The 18311-nt window shown below is 46.3% G+C and overlaps 1 protein-coding gene across 10 annotated transcripts in view; it reads right to left on the reverse strand.

Annotated features, from left to right (window-relative positions):
• Nucleotides 1-15597, reverse strand: part of ACVR2B (activin A receptor type 2B) — a 127958-nt gene extending 112361 nt beyond the window's left edge. For 5 of the 10 annotated variants that reach the window (XM_070727812.1, XM_070727811.1, XM_070727809.1 and 2 more), the window contains exon 1: nucleotides 14476-15074. In XM_070727812.1, the coding sequence (XP_070583913.1) occupies nucleotides 14476-14527 (52 nt within the window). In that variant the 5' untranslated portion in view covers nucleotides 14528-15074. Of the gene's footprint in view, nucleotides 1-14475 lie in introns of all 10 variants that reach the window. The other 5 variants (XM_070727810.1, XM_070727813.1, XM_070727816.1 and 2 more) reach the window with 5 other exon arrangements.
• Nucleotides 15598-18311: the final 2714 nt, after the last annotated feature.

Genomic DNA, 18311 nt, shown 5'->3' on the forward strand with positions numbered 1-18311 from the left:
TCAACAGTGAATTGCATCCTGCCTTTAAAAATAAAAAAATCCCTAGAAGAGTTCATTTTTCAATCTTTGCGTATATAAAAACTCCAAATATTTGTTTTGGTGGGATACAAAGAAAAAGAGATAATTTTATTGTTATATTATTTTAAACATTATTAGTTAAATTGTAGTAGATGATGATTATTCACAATATAAATGTGAACTCCTTTTTTCTTCTACCTTTATTATTTCGTCTTTTTTCTTTCCTTTTTTTTCTTTTATTTTAGCTCAATTTAAGTTAGAATTTTAATTTTTTTTACATATGTTGCTAAATACTGTAGATGTGTTTCTATGTACCATTTTATAATTGATTATTTTTAAGTATTTTATAGACTGTGTTAAACAAGGACAAGATTTTTTCTTTTCACTTTTTTTTCCCGTTTAAATATAAAGATGACTTCTACTCTGAGCGGAGCGACTGTAGCTCCACTAAGTGTTGCATGCTATGTATGTCACGTTTGTCTATGCAATTTAATAAAAATATTTTTAAAAAACCCAAAACTCCAAATATTTGCAGGTATAGCCGCAGAATACCTGGCAGGCGGAAGTTGGGAAACATTTGACAAAATACCGAATTGTTTCCTTCAACAATCTTTGCAACCTATCTTTCAAATGTTATGTTTTTCCCTTTTCAAAAAGAGGAGGAACGTAAAGAAGGAAAAGAAATTAAAAACAAAACAAAACAGTACACTGAGCAAATGCTTTGAGAATGTAATTCCAAGAAATTCAGAAAGGGCAACCTGTTCTGTGGCATCATCCTCTGAGCGGCTTTGCAATTTTAATAAAACAGTATTTGATTTCTTTATTTGCAAAGGGTCTTGGCATTATGAATCCTCCGATTCATCAGGAAAATATCATTAAGAAACAGAACTGTGTGGAGAAGCTTTAAAACCCAATCAGCACCAGGTTTCATAACCGTGCCTGCAAGAATCTTATTAAATCTTAAGGTATTTAATATTTCTTCACCGCACAATTTAACTAGGTCAGAATTAACAGAATTTGCACCACCAGCTCAATGTAGTCACTAGTTCTGTTGGGTTTTCTTTCTTGGCTGTTTTGAACCCTTGCCAATTATCTTCAAATTCAGAGCTTGGTGCAAACCAGAAAAGTGTTAGTTTCCCATTAAGCTCATGATGTGAAATGAACGCTGCCATGTTTTGGAATAATTAGGGTTTAATTGATCATAATTACTGGGCGCACAATTTTCCGGAACTCTAGCGTGTGTGATGCCAAGTGGTCGCTATAGTAGTATTCAAAGTGCATTTACATACTGTATTTAAGAACATAAGAAGAGGCCTGCTGAATCAGAGCAAAGGCCATCGAGTCCAGCATTCTGTGTCACACAGTGACCCACCAATTGTCCATGGGGACCTTGAGCAGAAGGAGAAGGCAAGACCCTCCCTTTCCCTTGACCCCCAACAAATGGGGCCCAAGGGAACCCTGCCTGGCTCAACCAACATAGAGGCGGCACTTGGACATCCCTTTCAATAACCACCGATACACTTGGCATCCATGAATCTGTCTAATCCTGCCTTGAAGCTATCCAGGCTGACAGCTGTCATGACCTCTTCTGGAAGTGAATTCCATCAACCAACGACCCTCTGGGTGAAGAAATATTTCCCTTGATTTATCCTCACTTTCTTACCCTAGGGAGTGGCTATCTCGTCCTAGTATTGCGTGATAGGGAAAAGAATTTTTCTCTATCCAGCTTTTCTATCCCATGCATGATTTTATACACTTCGATCAAGTCACCCCTTATACTCCGAAAAAGTACACTCCGTACTATACTATAAGTATACTCTTATACATTGAAAAAGTCATTTTTCAGAATATAAGACGCACCTTAGTTTTTGGGTAGCAAAATAGGGAAAAGATTCTGCCTACCAGGTATTCATCTGGCTGGCGTCCTTAGCCAGCACATTATTTTATCCCATGGTTTGGGCTTTAAAAAACTTTATTCGGAGAGAGTAACAATGAAGGAGCTTGCAAGCCAGTAAAAGCTGGGAACATCGTTAGCATCTGGTTAGGGCTGGAAAGAAACTTACTCAGAGCAAGTTAGAGCAATGAAAAAAACCCCGCAAAGACTTAGGGCTTGGAAAACATTGTTTGTAGAGAGAAACAATGAAAGAGCCTGCAAGGTAAGAACTGGGAAGATCGTTAGCAGCTAGTTAGGGCTGGAAATAAACCTACATTCAGAGTATAATATCTCTGGGACTGGCTTCTGCCGCACGAATCCCAGCGACCAGTTAGGTCCCACAGTTGGCCTTCTCCGGGCCCCGTCGACTAAACAATGTCGTTTGGCGGGACCCAGGGGAAGAGCCTTCTCTGTGGCGGCCCCAACCCTCTGGAACCAACTCCCCCCGGAGATCAGAATTCCCCCCCCCAAAAAAAACCTGGCTGCTTACCTATTATGGCTTAGCAATACATTGCACCCAACCCATTCCTGCTTGTTCCACAAACCAGGATTGAAAAGTCTGCCTTAGCATTAGGTATGGATTTAACTACATCTAATTCCCTATCTACCACTCATTCTGCTGATGAACAATTAAAAACCGTGAGAAATTAAATTAAATTTATATTTAAAAATTACAGAAAGAACACCTAATAATAACCTGGATGCAATACAGCCAATATATTAAAGAGATGTTTCAGAATTCAGTATCGTACAGAGAGCCGATGCCCATAAGCCTAGAGAAAAACGTTTAAATTCTCCCAGTTAAAAAAGAATTTGGAAGAACAGAGCTAGGAAAAGCTTTGGGAATTTATTTATTTAGAGCCAATAATATCAGCATGGAAGTATCCAAATGGAGGAGCTTCATATGTTATTCCTGGCCACCAAATCAATTTTCACCCTCAGTGGGAGGGTGTGGAATTGCTGTCAAGGCAGGCACTGAATAAACATTACTTTGCAGAAAAATACCAAAAAGAAAGAAAAAAGAAAAACGAAGCCCATAATTCTTTCCTTCCTTCTTCATTATCTTAGAATTACACATTTTAAAATGTCAGGGACAACATGGTGACTCCTTCAGTAAGCAATATACATGTTGTCCTTAAGTTATGACTGTTCCCTTAGCAACTGCCTGAAGTTACGACAGACCCAAAACGGGGGCTAACAACCCAGTTTGAAGTTCCCCTGTGTTCACAGGATGGCTTGTTCAGTGCTTGGCAACTGGCTCACATTGACAGCCATTTCCAACATTCCCAAAGTCAAGTGACCACAATTCATGGTTTGCTAAAAAACCTGTTTCTAGCAAAATAAACAAACATTCCAACAATGAATTCTTTGTGTTCACTATAACAGTGGCATTTGCTTTATGACTTCTGTAAAAAACGTTGCAAAATGAAGCACTTCACCCAATGACTGGTACAGTGGTACCTCTACCTAAGAACGCCTCTACTTTACAAACTTTTCTAGATAAGGACCGGGTGTTCGAGATTTTTTTTGCCTCTTCTCAAAAAACATTTTTCACTTACAAACCCGAGCCTCCGAAACTATAACCGGAAAAGGCAGGGAGAAGCCTCCATGGGGCCTCTCTAGGAATCTCCTGGGAGGAAACAGTGCCAGAAAAGGCAGAGAGAAGCCTCCGTGGAGCCTCTCTAGGAATATCCTGGGAGGAAAGAGGGCCGGAAAAGGTGGGGAGAAGCCTGTGAGGCCTTTCTAGGAATCTCCTGGGAGGAAACAGGGTCAGAAAAGGCAGGGAGAAACCTCCGTGGAGCCTCTCTAGGAATCTCCTGGGAGGAAACAGGGCCTCCATCCTCCCTGTGCTTTCCCCAGTCGTGTGCATTATTTGCTTTTACATGGATATCTATGGGAAAAATTTGCTTCTTCTTACAAACCTTTCTACTTAAGAATCTGGTCATGGAACTAATTAAGTTCGTAAGTAGACGTACCACTGTATAATGATTATTATGGCTTACGGCTGCAACTGTAGGCTTGATTACAGTCATAAGCTGAGGACTACCTAAAACATGTATGAAAACCAGGCACAACATTTCCAGTTCGAAATATCTACTAGTTAATTTTCACCCCAGGACTTGGCATCTTTCCAGATGTGTTAGGAGCATTGTTTCCAGATTGCCACATCACTGGGAAGATTAAAAATGATGATCACGTGATCCCTGTCATAAATACATGTCAGTTGCCAAGGCCCTGAACTTTACGGACCCTGGGGGATGCTACAAAATTTAAGTGTGAAAAACAAGCAACAGTCATTTTCTGAGTGTCGCTGCAACTTTGAGTGGTCACTGAATGACTGCTTGCAAGGATTAGTAGATGTGTAGCTTCTACACATATTTTTCCTAAAAAAAACCCAAAAACCAACCCCACATGAATGTGGATTCAATCAAAATATACTTTGGGGCTCAACCATCTGTTTCGGTTTGACTTGTAGATATGAGGTGCATGGAATCTACCCATCGATCACCCTTGTGGTCATTTCATCCCAACTGATTCACTGCTTTGTGGAAGCAAGATGCAAACCAGAGAATGAGGTTCCAATAATTGATACAGATTGGGATTCATTCACAAATTGTATGCTTAAATGGACCAGGGTTTCAACCACAATGAGAGATTAACTCTTGTAAGCAGCAGCAGTTATTATATAGGATTACAGTTCATAACAAATCTGGATGTTATTATGGGGTCTACTGGTAGCATTTCCTTCTAGAAACATGGTACATGTGTTTGCAATTCTCATTTTCTCTCTCCCCCAAGCCTCTCTCCTTCTCTATTCCTCTCCCCCTTTCCCTCCATCTTCCTTTCGCCCTCTCTTCCTCCCTCTCCCCTCTCTTCCTCCCTCTCTTCCTTTCCCTTTCTCCTCTTCCTCTCCCTCCCTCTTCCTTTCTCCCTCTTCCTCTCTTCCCCTCTCCCTCTCTTGCTCTCCATCTCTCTTCCTCTCCCTCCCTTCCCTCTCTCCCTCCCCCACTCCTTCCTCTCCCACTCTCCCTCCCTCTCTTCCTCCTCTTCCTCTGTCTCCCCTCCCTCTCTTCCACTCCCTCCCTCCCTCTTCCTCTCTCTCTCGCCATAAAAAGGAGAAGCCCCTGGAATTGATACTTGGTCATAGTTTGAAATAAGCCAGTTATACACTCATGTTAGGGTTGTCTGGAATGGCATGCTGTTAAATCCTCGACTCATTCATTTAGTGACCATTTAAAATCAAAGTGGCACTGCAAAAATTGACTTATGACCTTTTTTCACACTGCAGCACCCCCCCCTTCCATGGTCACGTGATCAAAATTCAGATGCTTGGCAACTGGCATGTATTTACGACGGTTGCAGATTTACTTGACAGCCCTGTTACTGACTTAACCACTGCAATGATTCGCTTAACGACCGTGGTGAGAAAGGTTGTAAAAAGGGGCAAAACTCAGTTAACAATTGTCTCGCTTAGTAAAGGAAATTTTGGGCTCAATTACGACCATAAACCGAGGACTACCTGTATGTGTTTTATTATTGTGGCTTTAAGCCACCGAGAATTATAATGTATAATGTGGGTGGCCCTATCAATGCTTTGAATAAATAACCCCCTTATGCTTCATTTGCAAAGTTGGGGGGAAACATAAAAAGGAACATTACAAAAAACTGAATGCAGCACTACAGAAGAGCAGTGCGTAGGTGCCTAAGGATAAGCACAAGTAAACTTTACTCTCACCATCACAATAGGATCAACTGATCCAATTTTAAAGGAGAATAAGTGATTCATATTGCAATGTGGGCTGGAACACCGCATAAGTGTTCGGTGCCTCTTAAAGCAGCCGTGTCCTTCCTTAAGTTCACAGGCCTCCGGAGGTGGGAGAGAGAAATTTCATCACGGTGGTATTTGCACGCATGTGAGTGCTCCATATTTTCTTTTTCAATTCCAGTTCCTTGCACAGTCCTAATGAACTGGTTGCAAACGTGGTGGGTTCTCACAGTAGCCCCTAAACCGGGTGTCCCCAAACTTAGCAACTTTAAGACTAGTGGACTTTAACTCCCAGAATTCTCCAGCCAGCATAGCTGGCTGGAGAATTCTGGGAGTTGAAGTCCACAAGTCTTAAAGTTGCCAAGTTTGAAGACGCCTTCCCTAAACCCTCAACCCCATCCTCTTAAGTCAGCTTGCAATTTTCCAAGTTCTGGTTGAGATTCCACATTGTATTTTGACATTTAAACAGATGAGATTTGTCCATAACTAATTTTTTTTATTGACAGTCATGGCTTCCTTGTCACTAAATAAGAGAGTTTATGTTTTTCCCCCAACAAGTTGCAGCTGTCGCTAAGCATTTTCACTCCGGCATTTATTCTGTACCTATCAATATGTTAAGATAGAAGCATTCCTCGGCCAACCAACAGATATAAACAAACTGGGCAATTTTTAAATGCAATATTAAAGTCATGCTGCCATATTTTCTAACGTTTCTTAAGCCCGCGCCAGTTCATGAAACAAGATGTGGCTTGTTTCATGAAATAAACTACAATAAAATCACTGGATTATTACAGTTACTTTTCTCAGTAACGTTCATGGTTAGATCCAAACCCTAGATTCTTGGGTCATAGGATCACAGCCGCCTTTGTGTTTGTATATGTTTGAGAATTTAAAAAGACACAATTCACCTCTGAAGGATTTAGCTGCATTCCTGGTTTATATAAAAAAATAATAATTGCAGGTAGTCCTTAACTTGTAACTGACTGGAAATCCAGGCTTAAGCCATTATGGTTATAAGCAGAGTATAGCTGGAAGTAAATTTTGCAGCCTGTTTTACAATACAGTGGTACCTCGGTACTCGACCACAGTTCGTTCCAGAACTGTGGTCGAGAACCGATTTGGTCGAGTACCGAATTTATTTATCCCATAGGAAATAATGGAAATGGATTTAATTTGTTCCCAGCCCCTGTTAACTCCCTGGGAACCAATTAAATCTATTTTCTTTATTTCCAATGGGATAAATAAATTTGCTACTCCAAGCTGCAGGAAGGGTGGGGGCTGCTGCAATCCCAGCAGCTTCAGGGGGCTCCTTTCCTCATTGCTTCCTCTTATTACCTGTAAGCAGGTGCAAAAACTTTCTCCTTCCCGGCGGCGGCAACGGTGGCAGCAACTGCTGAGATGGCTCCAGCGGCTTCCCTTCATCACGTGACGTTCCCGGCGCTGTTCGAAGGGAAGCCGCCGCCATTGCTGCCGCCTGGAAGGAGAAAGTTTTTGCAGCTGCTTACAGGTAATAAGAGGAAGCAATGAGGAAAGGAGCCCCCCGAAGCAGCCGGGATTGCAGCAGCCCCCGGCGGTAACATTTCGGATAATGAACAAAATTTTCTCTGGCTGTTCGGTATCCAAATTTTTGTTCAGATACCGAAGCAAAGTTTTGCCGAAAATTTTGTTCGTTATCCGAAATGTACGAGAACCAAAGCGTTCGAGTACCGAGGTACCACTGTACTTTTACAGATCGTGCAGAATGCAGCTGCGAGAGCAATCATGGGCTTCCCAAGGTATGCCCATATTACACCAACACTCCGCAGTCTGCATTGGTTGCCGATCAATTTCCGATCACAATTCACAGTGTTGGCTATGACCTATAAAGCCCTTCATGGCATCGGACCAGAATATCTCCGGGACCGCCTTCTGCCGCACGAATCCCAGTGACCAGTTAGGTCCCACAGAGTGGGTCTTCTCCGGGTCCCGTCAACTAAACAATGTCATCTGGTGGGACCAAGGGGAAGAGCCTTCTCTGTGGCGGCCCCGACTCTCTGGAACCAACTCCCCCCAGATATCAGAGTTGCCCCCACCCTCCTTGCCTTTCGCAAGCTCCTTAAAACCCACCTCTGTCGTCAGGCATGGGGGAATTGAAATTTTCCCTTCCCACTAGGCTTATAGAATTTATAGATGGTATATTTGTATGTATGATTGTTTTTTAAAAATTGGGGGTTTTTTAGATTATTTTTAATATTAGATTTGTTTACATTGTCTTTTTATATTGTTGTTAGTCGCCCCGAATCTTCGGAGAGGGGCGGCATATAAATCTAATAAATAAATAAATAAATAAATAAATAAACTCATTAAGTGAATTAACAGAGAGTTGGAAGGGACCTTGTAGGTCATCTAGTCTGCCCGCCCTCCTCAAGCAGGAGTCCCTACACCATTTCTGACAAATGTCAGTCCAACTTCCCCTTGAAAGTCTCTATTGTTGGAGCTCTCACAACCTCTGAAGGCAAGCTGAACAGAGTGGTTGTTAAGAAAAATGCAGCAACTACTAAGGAAGCATTAGCGTTGTTAAGCAAAACCACTGGTTTAAATGAGTTGTGGCTGTTGTTATACAGAAACCTTGAGAAATGACTGTGGGACATCACAACTGGTCACAAAACCGACTTACCCAAAATCCAGTCGTGGAGCAGCCAGGAGTGTTATACAGATGTGTGGAGGATCATAAAACAGCAGTTGTAAACTAAAGGCTACCGGTGGAAGGACTTTTAAGGGAAAATTCGAAGAGCACGTGCAATACAATACAATCTCCCACAGCTTCCTTCCACTAGAGAGCCAAGAGAGGCAAGAATGAGGAATTTACACTAGAAACATAGAAGACTGACGGCAGAAAAAGACCTCCTGGTCCATCTAGTCTGCCCTTATACTATTTCCTGTATTTTATCTTACAATGGATATATGTTTATCCCAGGCATGTTTAAATTCAGTTACTGTGGATTTACCAACCACGTCTGCTGGAAGTTTGTTCCAAGGATCTACTACTCTTTCAGTGAAATAATATTTTCTCATGTTGCCTTTGATCATTCCCCCAACTAACTTCAGATTGTGTCCCCTTGTTCTTGTGTTCACTTTCCTATTAAAAACACTTCCCTCCTGAACCTTATTTAACCCTTTAACATATTTAAATGTTTCGATCATGTCCCCCCTTTTCCTTCTGTCCTCCAGACTATACAGATTGAGTTCATTAAGTCTTTCCTGATACGTTTTATGCTTAAGACCTTCCACCATTCTTGTAGCCCGTCTTTGGACCCATTCAATTTTGTCAATATCTTTTTGTAGGTGAGGTCTCCAGTACTGAACACAGGATTCCCAATGTGGTCTCACAAGCACTCTATATAGCGGGATCATAATCTCCCTCTTCCTGCTTGTTATACCTCTAGCTATGCAGCCAAGCATTCTACTTGCTTTTCCTACCGCCCGACTGCACTGTTCACCCATTTTGAGACTGTCAGTAATCACTACCCCTACATCCTTCTCTTCTGAAGTTTTTGCTAACACAGAAGTGCCACTAGATTGACAATGTACATTCTAATAAAATCCCTCGCCTTACACTAACGGAAGGCAAAACATATTTTAATTCAATTGATCCCCACTTTATTTTGGCTTCTTAATTCCCCCTTGTTGTGCAAACCACGATTGGCCATGGCCAGATATTAAAACATAGCTTTAAATACAAAAAACAGATAGAGTCTCCCATTTCTTTGCAACAGTGCCAAGCCAGCAACCTACGTAAAATAATGAATGTTATCTTTGCACCGGAGTTCCCATTTATCAATGCAATCTGAAACTCTGTCCTTCAGTTTAATTTTTCCAATTCTTTCAGAACTGTTTGTTTTGTTCAGGGACACAGCTGTGACAGCTGATGGAAAGAGGAGGGACCTCTCCAGCTCAATGCCATGCCTGTCATCCCAGCTTATTCAGAATTACAGGGAGTCCTTGACTTTAATGTCCAGTGGCAATCAAACTGGGACCAGGATTTCCACTGGCCGTTAAATAGGTCATGCTGGATTTTATGACCTTCTTTGTCATTACTGTCCTTAAGCAAACCACAGTTATTAACTGAATGTGGTTGTCGGAAGCTGGCTCCGAAGATTGTAACCCGGGACTCACATGAATCCAGGATCTGCAATCCATCATAGTTTGGTTGCCAAGCACCTGAATTTTGAGCACGTAACCATGGCAATAGCTTTGATAATCATAAGTGCGAGGACTGGTTCTAGATCACTCCTCCCCCCCCAGTCCCGTTTTAACGTCAAGTAGTTGTGAAATAAATAGCTGTAAGCTATAGTGAGCAATAAATTTTTAAATCAGAGAAAGTTCTTTTAAACAAAAAACATCCAACTTTGGCCACTTTAAAACTTGGACTTCCAAGTTCTAGAATAGTTTGCTGGGGAATTCTGGGAGATTTAGTTTTAGTCCAGAAGTTTTAAAAGATTGGAAATCCCTGTCCTAAACCTCAGCCATCACACCAATTTTGTTTTTTCTGAGTTCTAAATTCAGTGTTGCGTTTCTCTTTAGTAAACAGGTTTAGGAGGACTATTCATTGGGCATAAAGTTCCTTTAAAGTAAGTACCACAATGGTGAAAGAGTCCTGGTATTTTTTTGAATTGGCACAATCTATATCTTAACCATAGATTTTTGTTAACAGACAAAACAGCTCAAAAGAGTTTTGTGTTTTTAAAGACCCAGCCACCATTAACTTTGGCACAGCAGCTCGTTGAGTTTAATTAGCGAGCTAATGAAAGTGGGAAAAGGATAAATGAAGGGAGGCTTCATTTATCAAGTGCTTGGAAGTGCTGGGAAAGGGCTTGAAATACAGTGGGTTGCTTTTTGTGAGAAAGCAAGGTGAACTTTTGTTGTTTCCCACCAGGAACTGCCCTTCCTACAAGGCAGATATCTGTTCACAATTGAAGAGTTGAGTTACGGGATAATTGGCAAACAAAAGCATAGAGAAGGACCCAGCCATCAGCAAGTGTGTGTATACTCAAATAGATAAGCAAAGTACCCAACCATATTTTGTTTTCTTTGCAGGAATGCCATCTCTTTTAGGAAGCAGACTGATGGCTCTTTTTTTTTTTGGGGGGGGGGGGGGAGATAACCAGCAGTGACAGTCTGCTAGTTACTTATTCAGGTTATTAGTATCACGGGCTATACATATGCAATACACAAGACATGCACAGGTAGAGACATCATGCATAGACAAACACAAGGCTTCAACACTTCAGCTTTCTAGCTAAGCAATTCTAGGCAGCTATTATAGGAATTTAAGCTTCCTTAAAACTACCTTTTAAAAGGCAGCTGAGGTTAACTATTTACCTGTCCCTAAGGACAGCCTCACTATTCTCATCCTTATTTAAATTTTCAGAATTACATATTTTTTTTAAAAGAAAGCCAGCGAAAGCCCCATACATGCGTTTGTCTCTGAAAGGCAACTTTTTAATTGCATTCCAGCACGGATATAATAATATAAGCAGGGTTCCAACATTTAGAGGGAAAAAACAACACCAGTTTTGTTTTAAGAGAGCAATAGGAAGGACAAATAAGCAGGTTTTTTTCTGCTCAAGTAAGCAAGCAAGCCCAGCGGATTTTAAAAAGAAATCTTTTTAAAACCAAAAAGAAAAAAAAATCACACAGGAGGGAGATGACCTAAAAATAGCTCCTTCATATAAATCATGTTTCCAAAACGGGGAGCAGTTGGCGACTGCAGGCATGCAGAATTTTGATACCGCAAGCCGACAGGCACATATCTAATATTGTTGCTCCAACCTATCCTGGTCTTTCCAGAAATCTCTAGATGGTACCAATGGGCTTTCCACACCAGCAGGATTCCTCCCCCCCACCAGTTCAATTCAAGCAATGTCCTGGGTGTTTGGACCCACTAAGCACGCATTTGCAAAACACGCTTTTTTGTGTGTGTGCGTGCGTGTGCAAACATTGCAGCTGCATTAAAATGGGGAGGGGGGGGAGCGGAGTGAAAAAGGAAAATGGAGCGAGGGAGCTTTGTTTACAGCACCGGGGCCCGGCGAGGAGGCAGTGACAGCGAATGTATAATGGGTACTACGCTGAACAAAGGAAACGCAGCGAAGCAGCCACTTCGCCGGCTTTAACCCCTGCCGGGATTCCGAGGCCGCTCGGAAAAAAGAATCTGCAGGAGCCGGCGGACATTGAAGCGGAGGGAGGAAACGGTTAAAGGGAGACGGGGTGGGTTACTTAACTGTGCCTAGCGTGGCACTGAAGAGCCACGGAGGAACGAGGGGGTTCCCCTCCTCCATGAGTGCCTTGGGGAGGGAGGCAATGCCCGGGTGGAAGGAGCATCCTGAGGCCTTGTTCCCAAGAGAGGAGCATCCCATGGTACAACACCCCCCCCCCCGGTAAAAGGGGTTGGGGGAGAAACCACCCCCCTCCAAGGAAACCGAGCAGGCTTTGCGGAAAGATGCTCGCGCAGAAAACGAGCTGGGCGAAGGGCAGCGTGGGACAAGTGATGCCCCAAACCGAAGCGAGCTCAGGACCACGCACCCTCGCCAAATAGAAGGACCAATTTTTCCTCCCTTCCCCATAAGACTTGAGAAGGTTCCCTGCGGGGTTGGGGTGCGGGGGGGGGTTATGCAGCCGTGCGAATGCTCGAAGGGTCCACAAGCCCCATCGTCCCCCTCCCCTCCCCGGACAGTGACGTCAGCGCTCCCTGTTGTTGTTATCCCGCGGCCACGAGATCGGCGTTGTTGCGCGCGCCGCGGGTCTTTTTTATTTATTTTTTTTCCGGCCAAGTCGGCGGCGGCTACCAATGTTTCAACCTCCCCCCCCCCCACCTCCCCGAAGGGTGATACCTCCTCTTCCCTCCCCCCCTTCCGCGGACCCCTCCCCCAGCTCCTAAAGTCATCCAAACAAGGAGTGGGGGGTGGGTAGAGGGAAGGGAAGAACGCATAACAAAAGCTGGGCTGGCGAGACCCTGCGCGCCCCCTTCTACCATCACCACCACCCCTTACGCGCCAATGCTCGCCCGCCCGGCGCTGGTGGAAGGTTTGCCGAGCAAAAAGGAAAGGAAGGCGCAACACGCCGCTTCCCGCCCCGCCATCATCACCTCCTCCTTCTCTTCTTCAAAGCTGGGGCGGGAGGAGTGGGGGGGGGGAAGCAGATTTGCAGCGGGATCAGTGCGATGGGACAATAAAGGCGACATTTCCATAACAAGAGGGGGGGGAAGAGTGGCAGCAAAGTTGCAACCCGGGGATGAAAGACAATCCCCCCCCCTTTTTTTTTTTTTTGCATGGTCCCCATGCACGCGCAACTCCCCCCTCCCCCCCGCGCTCCTTTCTTTAGAAATCGGGATCGGGGATGAAATACCAAAATAGTGAAAACAGAGACATGGCCCAGGTAGGCATACATGTAAAGCAATCTGAAACCTCCCCTCCCGATCCACACAGTCGAGCTTCGTTTGGGAAAAGGGAAAAAAATTGGGGGGGGGGTTGTTGGGAAGCCTTCCATGCATAGCAGCACGGAATAAAATTCCGTCGGGTTAAGTTGCTTTTGGAGCAGGGCCTTGCCAAACCCCGGCCGACACCCTCACCCGCTTGTTTACATTTGCAACTTCTCGGCTAACGTGCTTCCTTCCCTACCCCCCCCCCTCCAACCTCTAAGAATACCCGGCTCCGACTCAGGGCGAAAGTTGAAAGATTGCTCCAGGGAGGAAAAAAAAGAGTCACCGGGGCCCTCTCCCTCCCTTTCCCCAGCGCCGGGCCAGCAAACGTTTGCAAACTGGTTTGAAAATAGCGCTCCGATCCGTACAGCCGCCACCGGGTAGTTGCCGCCAATAAAAACGCGTCGGATCGCCACAAGACCTGGCTTTCAAAAAGAACCGCTTTTTCAAAAGACGCAAAAATCGTTCCCCGCAGCCAGCTGGGTAAAGGGAGCCCGGCGGTGCGTCTCGAACGCCCGCAGGATTTCGGGTGGCCGTTTTCACACACACACACCAGCCGGGCGTTTTATATTTTGGGGGGGGGGGGGGGTGCGAGGGAGGAAGTGATGGAGGAACCGCGAGCATAAAGGAATCCCCGGGGAATTTGTAAGGGAGGAGGGGAGAGATCTGGTTTGCAAGCTCCTGCATTTACCGCGCGCGCCCCGTTGTTCCAAGCGAAGCATCGCCTGGCGAGAGAGCCGGTAGCAAAAACCCCCCCGAGGCCTCGCGCGCCCGGCTCCTGTGCTGGAGGGAAAATGAGGTTCTCCATCGCCAGGGCGAAAACCCGGAGCACGCGAGGCGAAGGGAAAGCTGAGCCGCGCTCTCCTTTCCTTCCAGGCTCCCGGCTCAAGCTTTGTCTCCCCCAACACATGCCTCGCACGGGAAGCAGCCTCGCCGTGCGCTCTTCTTCGAAGCGCACCGGCCTTTCCAACGGACGTCCCGCTCCCCTCCCTCCCGTGGTTTCAATCCGCGATCAAAACACGCGGCAACCAGAAGCCACGGTTGCCCCCAGCGGCTCCTGCAGCGCCAAAGTGCGCTTGTTTTTGTTCCGTTCCTTCCCCCAGTTAACCAACCTCGCCCCGTTAAACACTTTGGGGCATTTCCCCGATTTGGGTGTTTGCAGGATGCCGCTGGGAATCACTATTATTGCCATTAGTTATTGTGAATAATAGGATTATTTTAAGGCCCTGCTCGCACATCCCCTTTTTGGCTTTTATTAACAAAGGAGGAGGTGCCCTTGGCAAACTTTTTCCCCATACTTACGTGTGCAAATGCTTCCCAAAAGGAAGACGAAAGTTAACCACGAAATATTCATTGTCCCTTTTTTTTCCTCCCCGTCTCTTCTTCCTTCTGGTCTTGCTGGTGCGAGGGAAGGTATCGGCGGGGGAGAAATGAACGGGCGACGTGGGGGAAGACTTTAAAAAAACACCACTGGTTCGGTCCTTTTCGATAACAATGAGAGGGGAGGATTAAAATCCTCCCCGGCTCTCTTGGGGAAAAGCAGAATTAAAAGTCCTGCAACAGGAGAGAGCCGGGAAGATGTGTCGGGGCGGCTTTAAAAAATCCTCAAGACAGGTGGATCGCGAGCTGCCCGCTTTTCCCGGCGCAAGGCTGCCGCTCCGATTCGCAGGGATGGGTTGATCCGAAGAGGATCCGCTTCTCCGGATCCGCTGGGTGCCGGCAGGCAGGGAGAGGCAGCGAGCTCTCCGCCGAGCGCCCTTTCCCCAAAGCGTCCCTCTTCTACTTGGTCTTCTTATCCGGCAGCCAAGGCGGCAGGAGGAGGGGGAGGTGGGTGGGCAGGGGAAACGCCGAGGAGGAGGCGGAGGAGAAGGCGCGGCGTGGCCCCCTCACCACAATTGCCCGTCCCCTCCCCCTCCTCCCCCAATTAAATTAAATCTCCCTCGCTCGCTCGCCCGCCCGCCCGCGCGCCTAAGTCCAGAGCGAGGGGCGGCGACAAGCAGCAGAAACAAACTTTGCCTCGGGGACTCCGGGCGTCTCCCAGAGCAGGAACCGCTCATGCAACGGCGGCTGCCAACATCGCTATCAAAGCGGGGCGCGAGTCGCTCCTGCGGCGCCGGTCACGTCCTCCTCCTCCTCTTCCTTCACCGCCGCCGCCGCCGCCGCCTATGCCGTTCGGGCCGGGAGAAGAGGTGGCGGAGGCGCTGCTGCAGGGGACAGACGGTGCGCGATTGGCAGCCCGCCTCTCCGGCATCGCTGGCCGGCTCGGCCGCTCGGGGAACGGGCGAGCAGCGCGCCTGCCGCCACGAGCGGGAGGCGAGACTGAGGCTGCAGTTGCCATGAACAGGCAGGCAAAAGCAGGCAGGGCGCGCGCACGAGCCCGCCCCGCGCGCCTCCTGGAGCCCGCCCCTTTTCCTCTCCCCCCCCTCCACCCCGATTAGGGGAAAGGCGGGGGTGAACGGAGGATGAGGTGTGGTGTTTGGAGGAGAGGCAGGAGCCCGGATGTTCGGTGCAAAAGCGGGGGCCGGGGGAGGAGGGAGGGAGGGCGGGACCGAAGTGGGAGGGGGGGGACGAGTCTCGGCAAATGACTGGGGCGGGCATCTGTCCGTCACAGGGTGCCCGCGAGGACTAGGGCTAAACCTCGGAGGGAGAGGCGGAGGGCAGGTAGTGCGCGCGCGCCTTGTTGGGGGTGCGGGAGGGGTCCGAGAGTTTGGCGTTGGGGGCCTTCGCCTCTGGAAGTGTGAGCTGGGACGGGAGGGCTGCGTCGCCGGCCTCTCTGTGGAGCTTTGCACACGTGTGGTTGCGCGCACACGTGTGTCCCTAGTTGGAGGCCGGCCGCTGTCCATACCAAGCAAACCGCAGGGCGATCCTCTTTCCCCTTCTGCCCGAAAGGAAGGATGAACTCCTGCGAAGTGGAGTGGGATTTTCTGCCCCCATAAAGCACAAGAGTGGGACTCGACTGCTTCCCATGGAGAACCCCTTGGCCCTTGAGCGCCTCTCTCCTGGTCTCCAAAATATCCCCTTTGTAACGCCAGAGGGAGCGAACCCACATTGGAAGGAGAATGCGAGCTAGGAGTTTCTATGGCCGCTAACATCTCTTAGGAGAACTTGGCTACTAATTCCAGCCAGCCAGGATCGCATGAAAGCTATATAAATCTTGGGGGGGAGTGTGGAAATTATAGACCATTATAGGCCAATTGAGCCATTATTAATCTGAATGGTGTGACCTTTAAAAATGCAGGCTTGGGAAGGGGTCCTGAATTCTAGTTAGTGGAAAGCCTTCAATAACTACTTCAACAACACACAAGCACACAACAGATACAAACTTAAAGTAAACCGCTCCAAACTCAGCTGTAGGAAACACGACTTTAGCAACTGAGTAGTTAATGCATGGAACTCACTACCTGGCTGTAGTGTCATCCCCTAACCCCCAAAACTTTACCCTTGGACTATCCACTGTTGACCTCTCCCAGGTCAGTCAGGGGTGTGCATAAGTGCACCACCGTGCCTTCCATCCCCTGTCCTAATGTTTCTTTTATTTTTTACTAGTGGCATGTATATGAATATTATTACAGTGTTCCCTCGGTTTTTGCGGGGGATGCGTTCCGAGACCGCCCGCGAAAGTCGATTTTCCGCGAAGTAGAGATGCGGAAGTAAATACTGTACACTATTTTTGGCTATGAACAGTATCAAAAGCCTTCCCTTAACACTTTAAACCCCTAAACTGCAATTTCTCATTCCCTTAGCAACCATTTAGATTATTACTGACCATGTTTATTTATTAAAGTTTATTTAAAAAAATATTTATTAAAGGTGGACGAAAGTTTGGCGATGACGTATGACGTCATTGGGTGGGAAAAAACGTGGTATAGGGAAATAACCCGCAAAGTATTTTTTAATTAATATTTTTGAAAAACCGTGGTACAGTGGAACCCCGACATACGAGCTGCTCTACTTAAGAGCAACTCGAGATAAGAGCTGGGAGGGGAGAGATATTTTTGTTCTACTTACAAGCCCAAATTCGGGATACAAGCGCCAAGGAGCTGTCTCCTGAAGCCGAACGCTAACTTCCGCGTTCGGCTTCAGGAGACAGCTGCGAAGCGGCGCGCGTGTTTTAAAAGGTTGCAGCCGGCCTGGGGGGCTCGGGGGTGCTTGCAGCCAGCCTGGGGGGCTTGCCAGCACCCCCCCGAGCCCCCCAGGCCGGCTGCAACCTTTTAAAACACGCGCGCGGCTTCGCAGCTGTCTCCTGAAGCTGAACGCGGAAGTTAGCTCTTTTTCTTTCTCTCTTTTACCTTCCCTTCCTCTATTTCTTCTTTTCTTTCTCCTTCCCACCTTCTTCCCTCCCTCCCTCCCTTCACTCATTCCTCTCTTACTCTCCCCTTTCATAAGTTTCCTTGCTTCCTTCCTCTGTTCCTGTCCCTTCCCTCTTTCCTTCCTTCCTTCCCACCCTCCGTCCATTCATTTATCCCATTCCTCTCTTGATCACTTAAAGCCGGTCCCTGGTGCAAAAAGGGTTGAGGACCTCTGTCCTACAGGATTGGGTGGCAGAGAAGTTGAACATATGTAAATTTAAAAGTTTAAGAAAGTTTACAAGTTAAGTGAAAGAAACTTCATTATTCATTTATATGTACATGTACATTTCTTCATTAAAAACTTGTCTTTCTGCATAATTTAGACTAACTTTGTGAGTTTTTTGAGGGCTGGAACCAATTAAAATTATTTACATTAATTCCTATGGGGAAAAGTCGTTCGAGATAAGAGCTGCTCGACTTAAGAGCCCAGGTCAGGAACGAATTAAACTCGTATCTCGAGGTACCACTGTATAGACGTTTCGCGAAGTTCAAACCCGCAAAAATCGAGGGACCACTGTATATCTTTACATACCTCCAATATGTACTTGACGAAATAAATAAAAAATATATAAATAATAAAATTAAAATAAAACTATCTCCTTTGAGTTCTGACGAACTGCAAAGTGTGCCAGGATTTTGATTTTACCCGGTACAGGCAATAGAAGGTAAACAGGCGCAAACTAAGTGCAGGCAGGCTTGTTTAATTCTTGGATAGGAGACTGCAAGAAATAAAGATCCATAAAGAACGACTACAGCCAAAGAACCCACCTGCATGGGTCCGGTTGAATT

The sequence above is a fragment of the Erythrolamprus reginae genome, chromosome Z, assembly GCF_031021105.1.
Source record: "Erythrolamprus reginae isolate rEryReg1 chromosome Z, rEryReg1.hap1, whole genome shotgun sequence".
Lineage (NCBI taxonomy): Eukaryota > Metazoa > Chordata > Lepidosauria > Squamata > Dipsadidae > Erythrolamprus > Erythrolamprus reginae.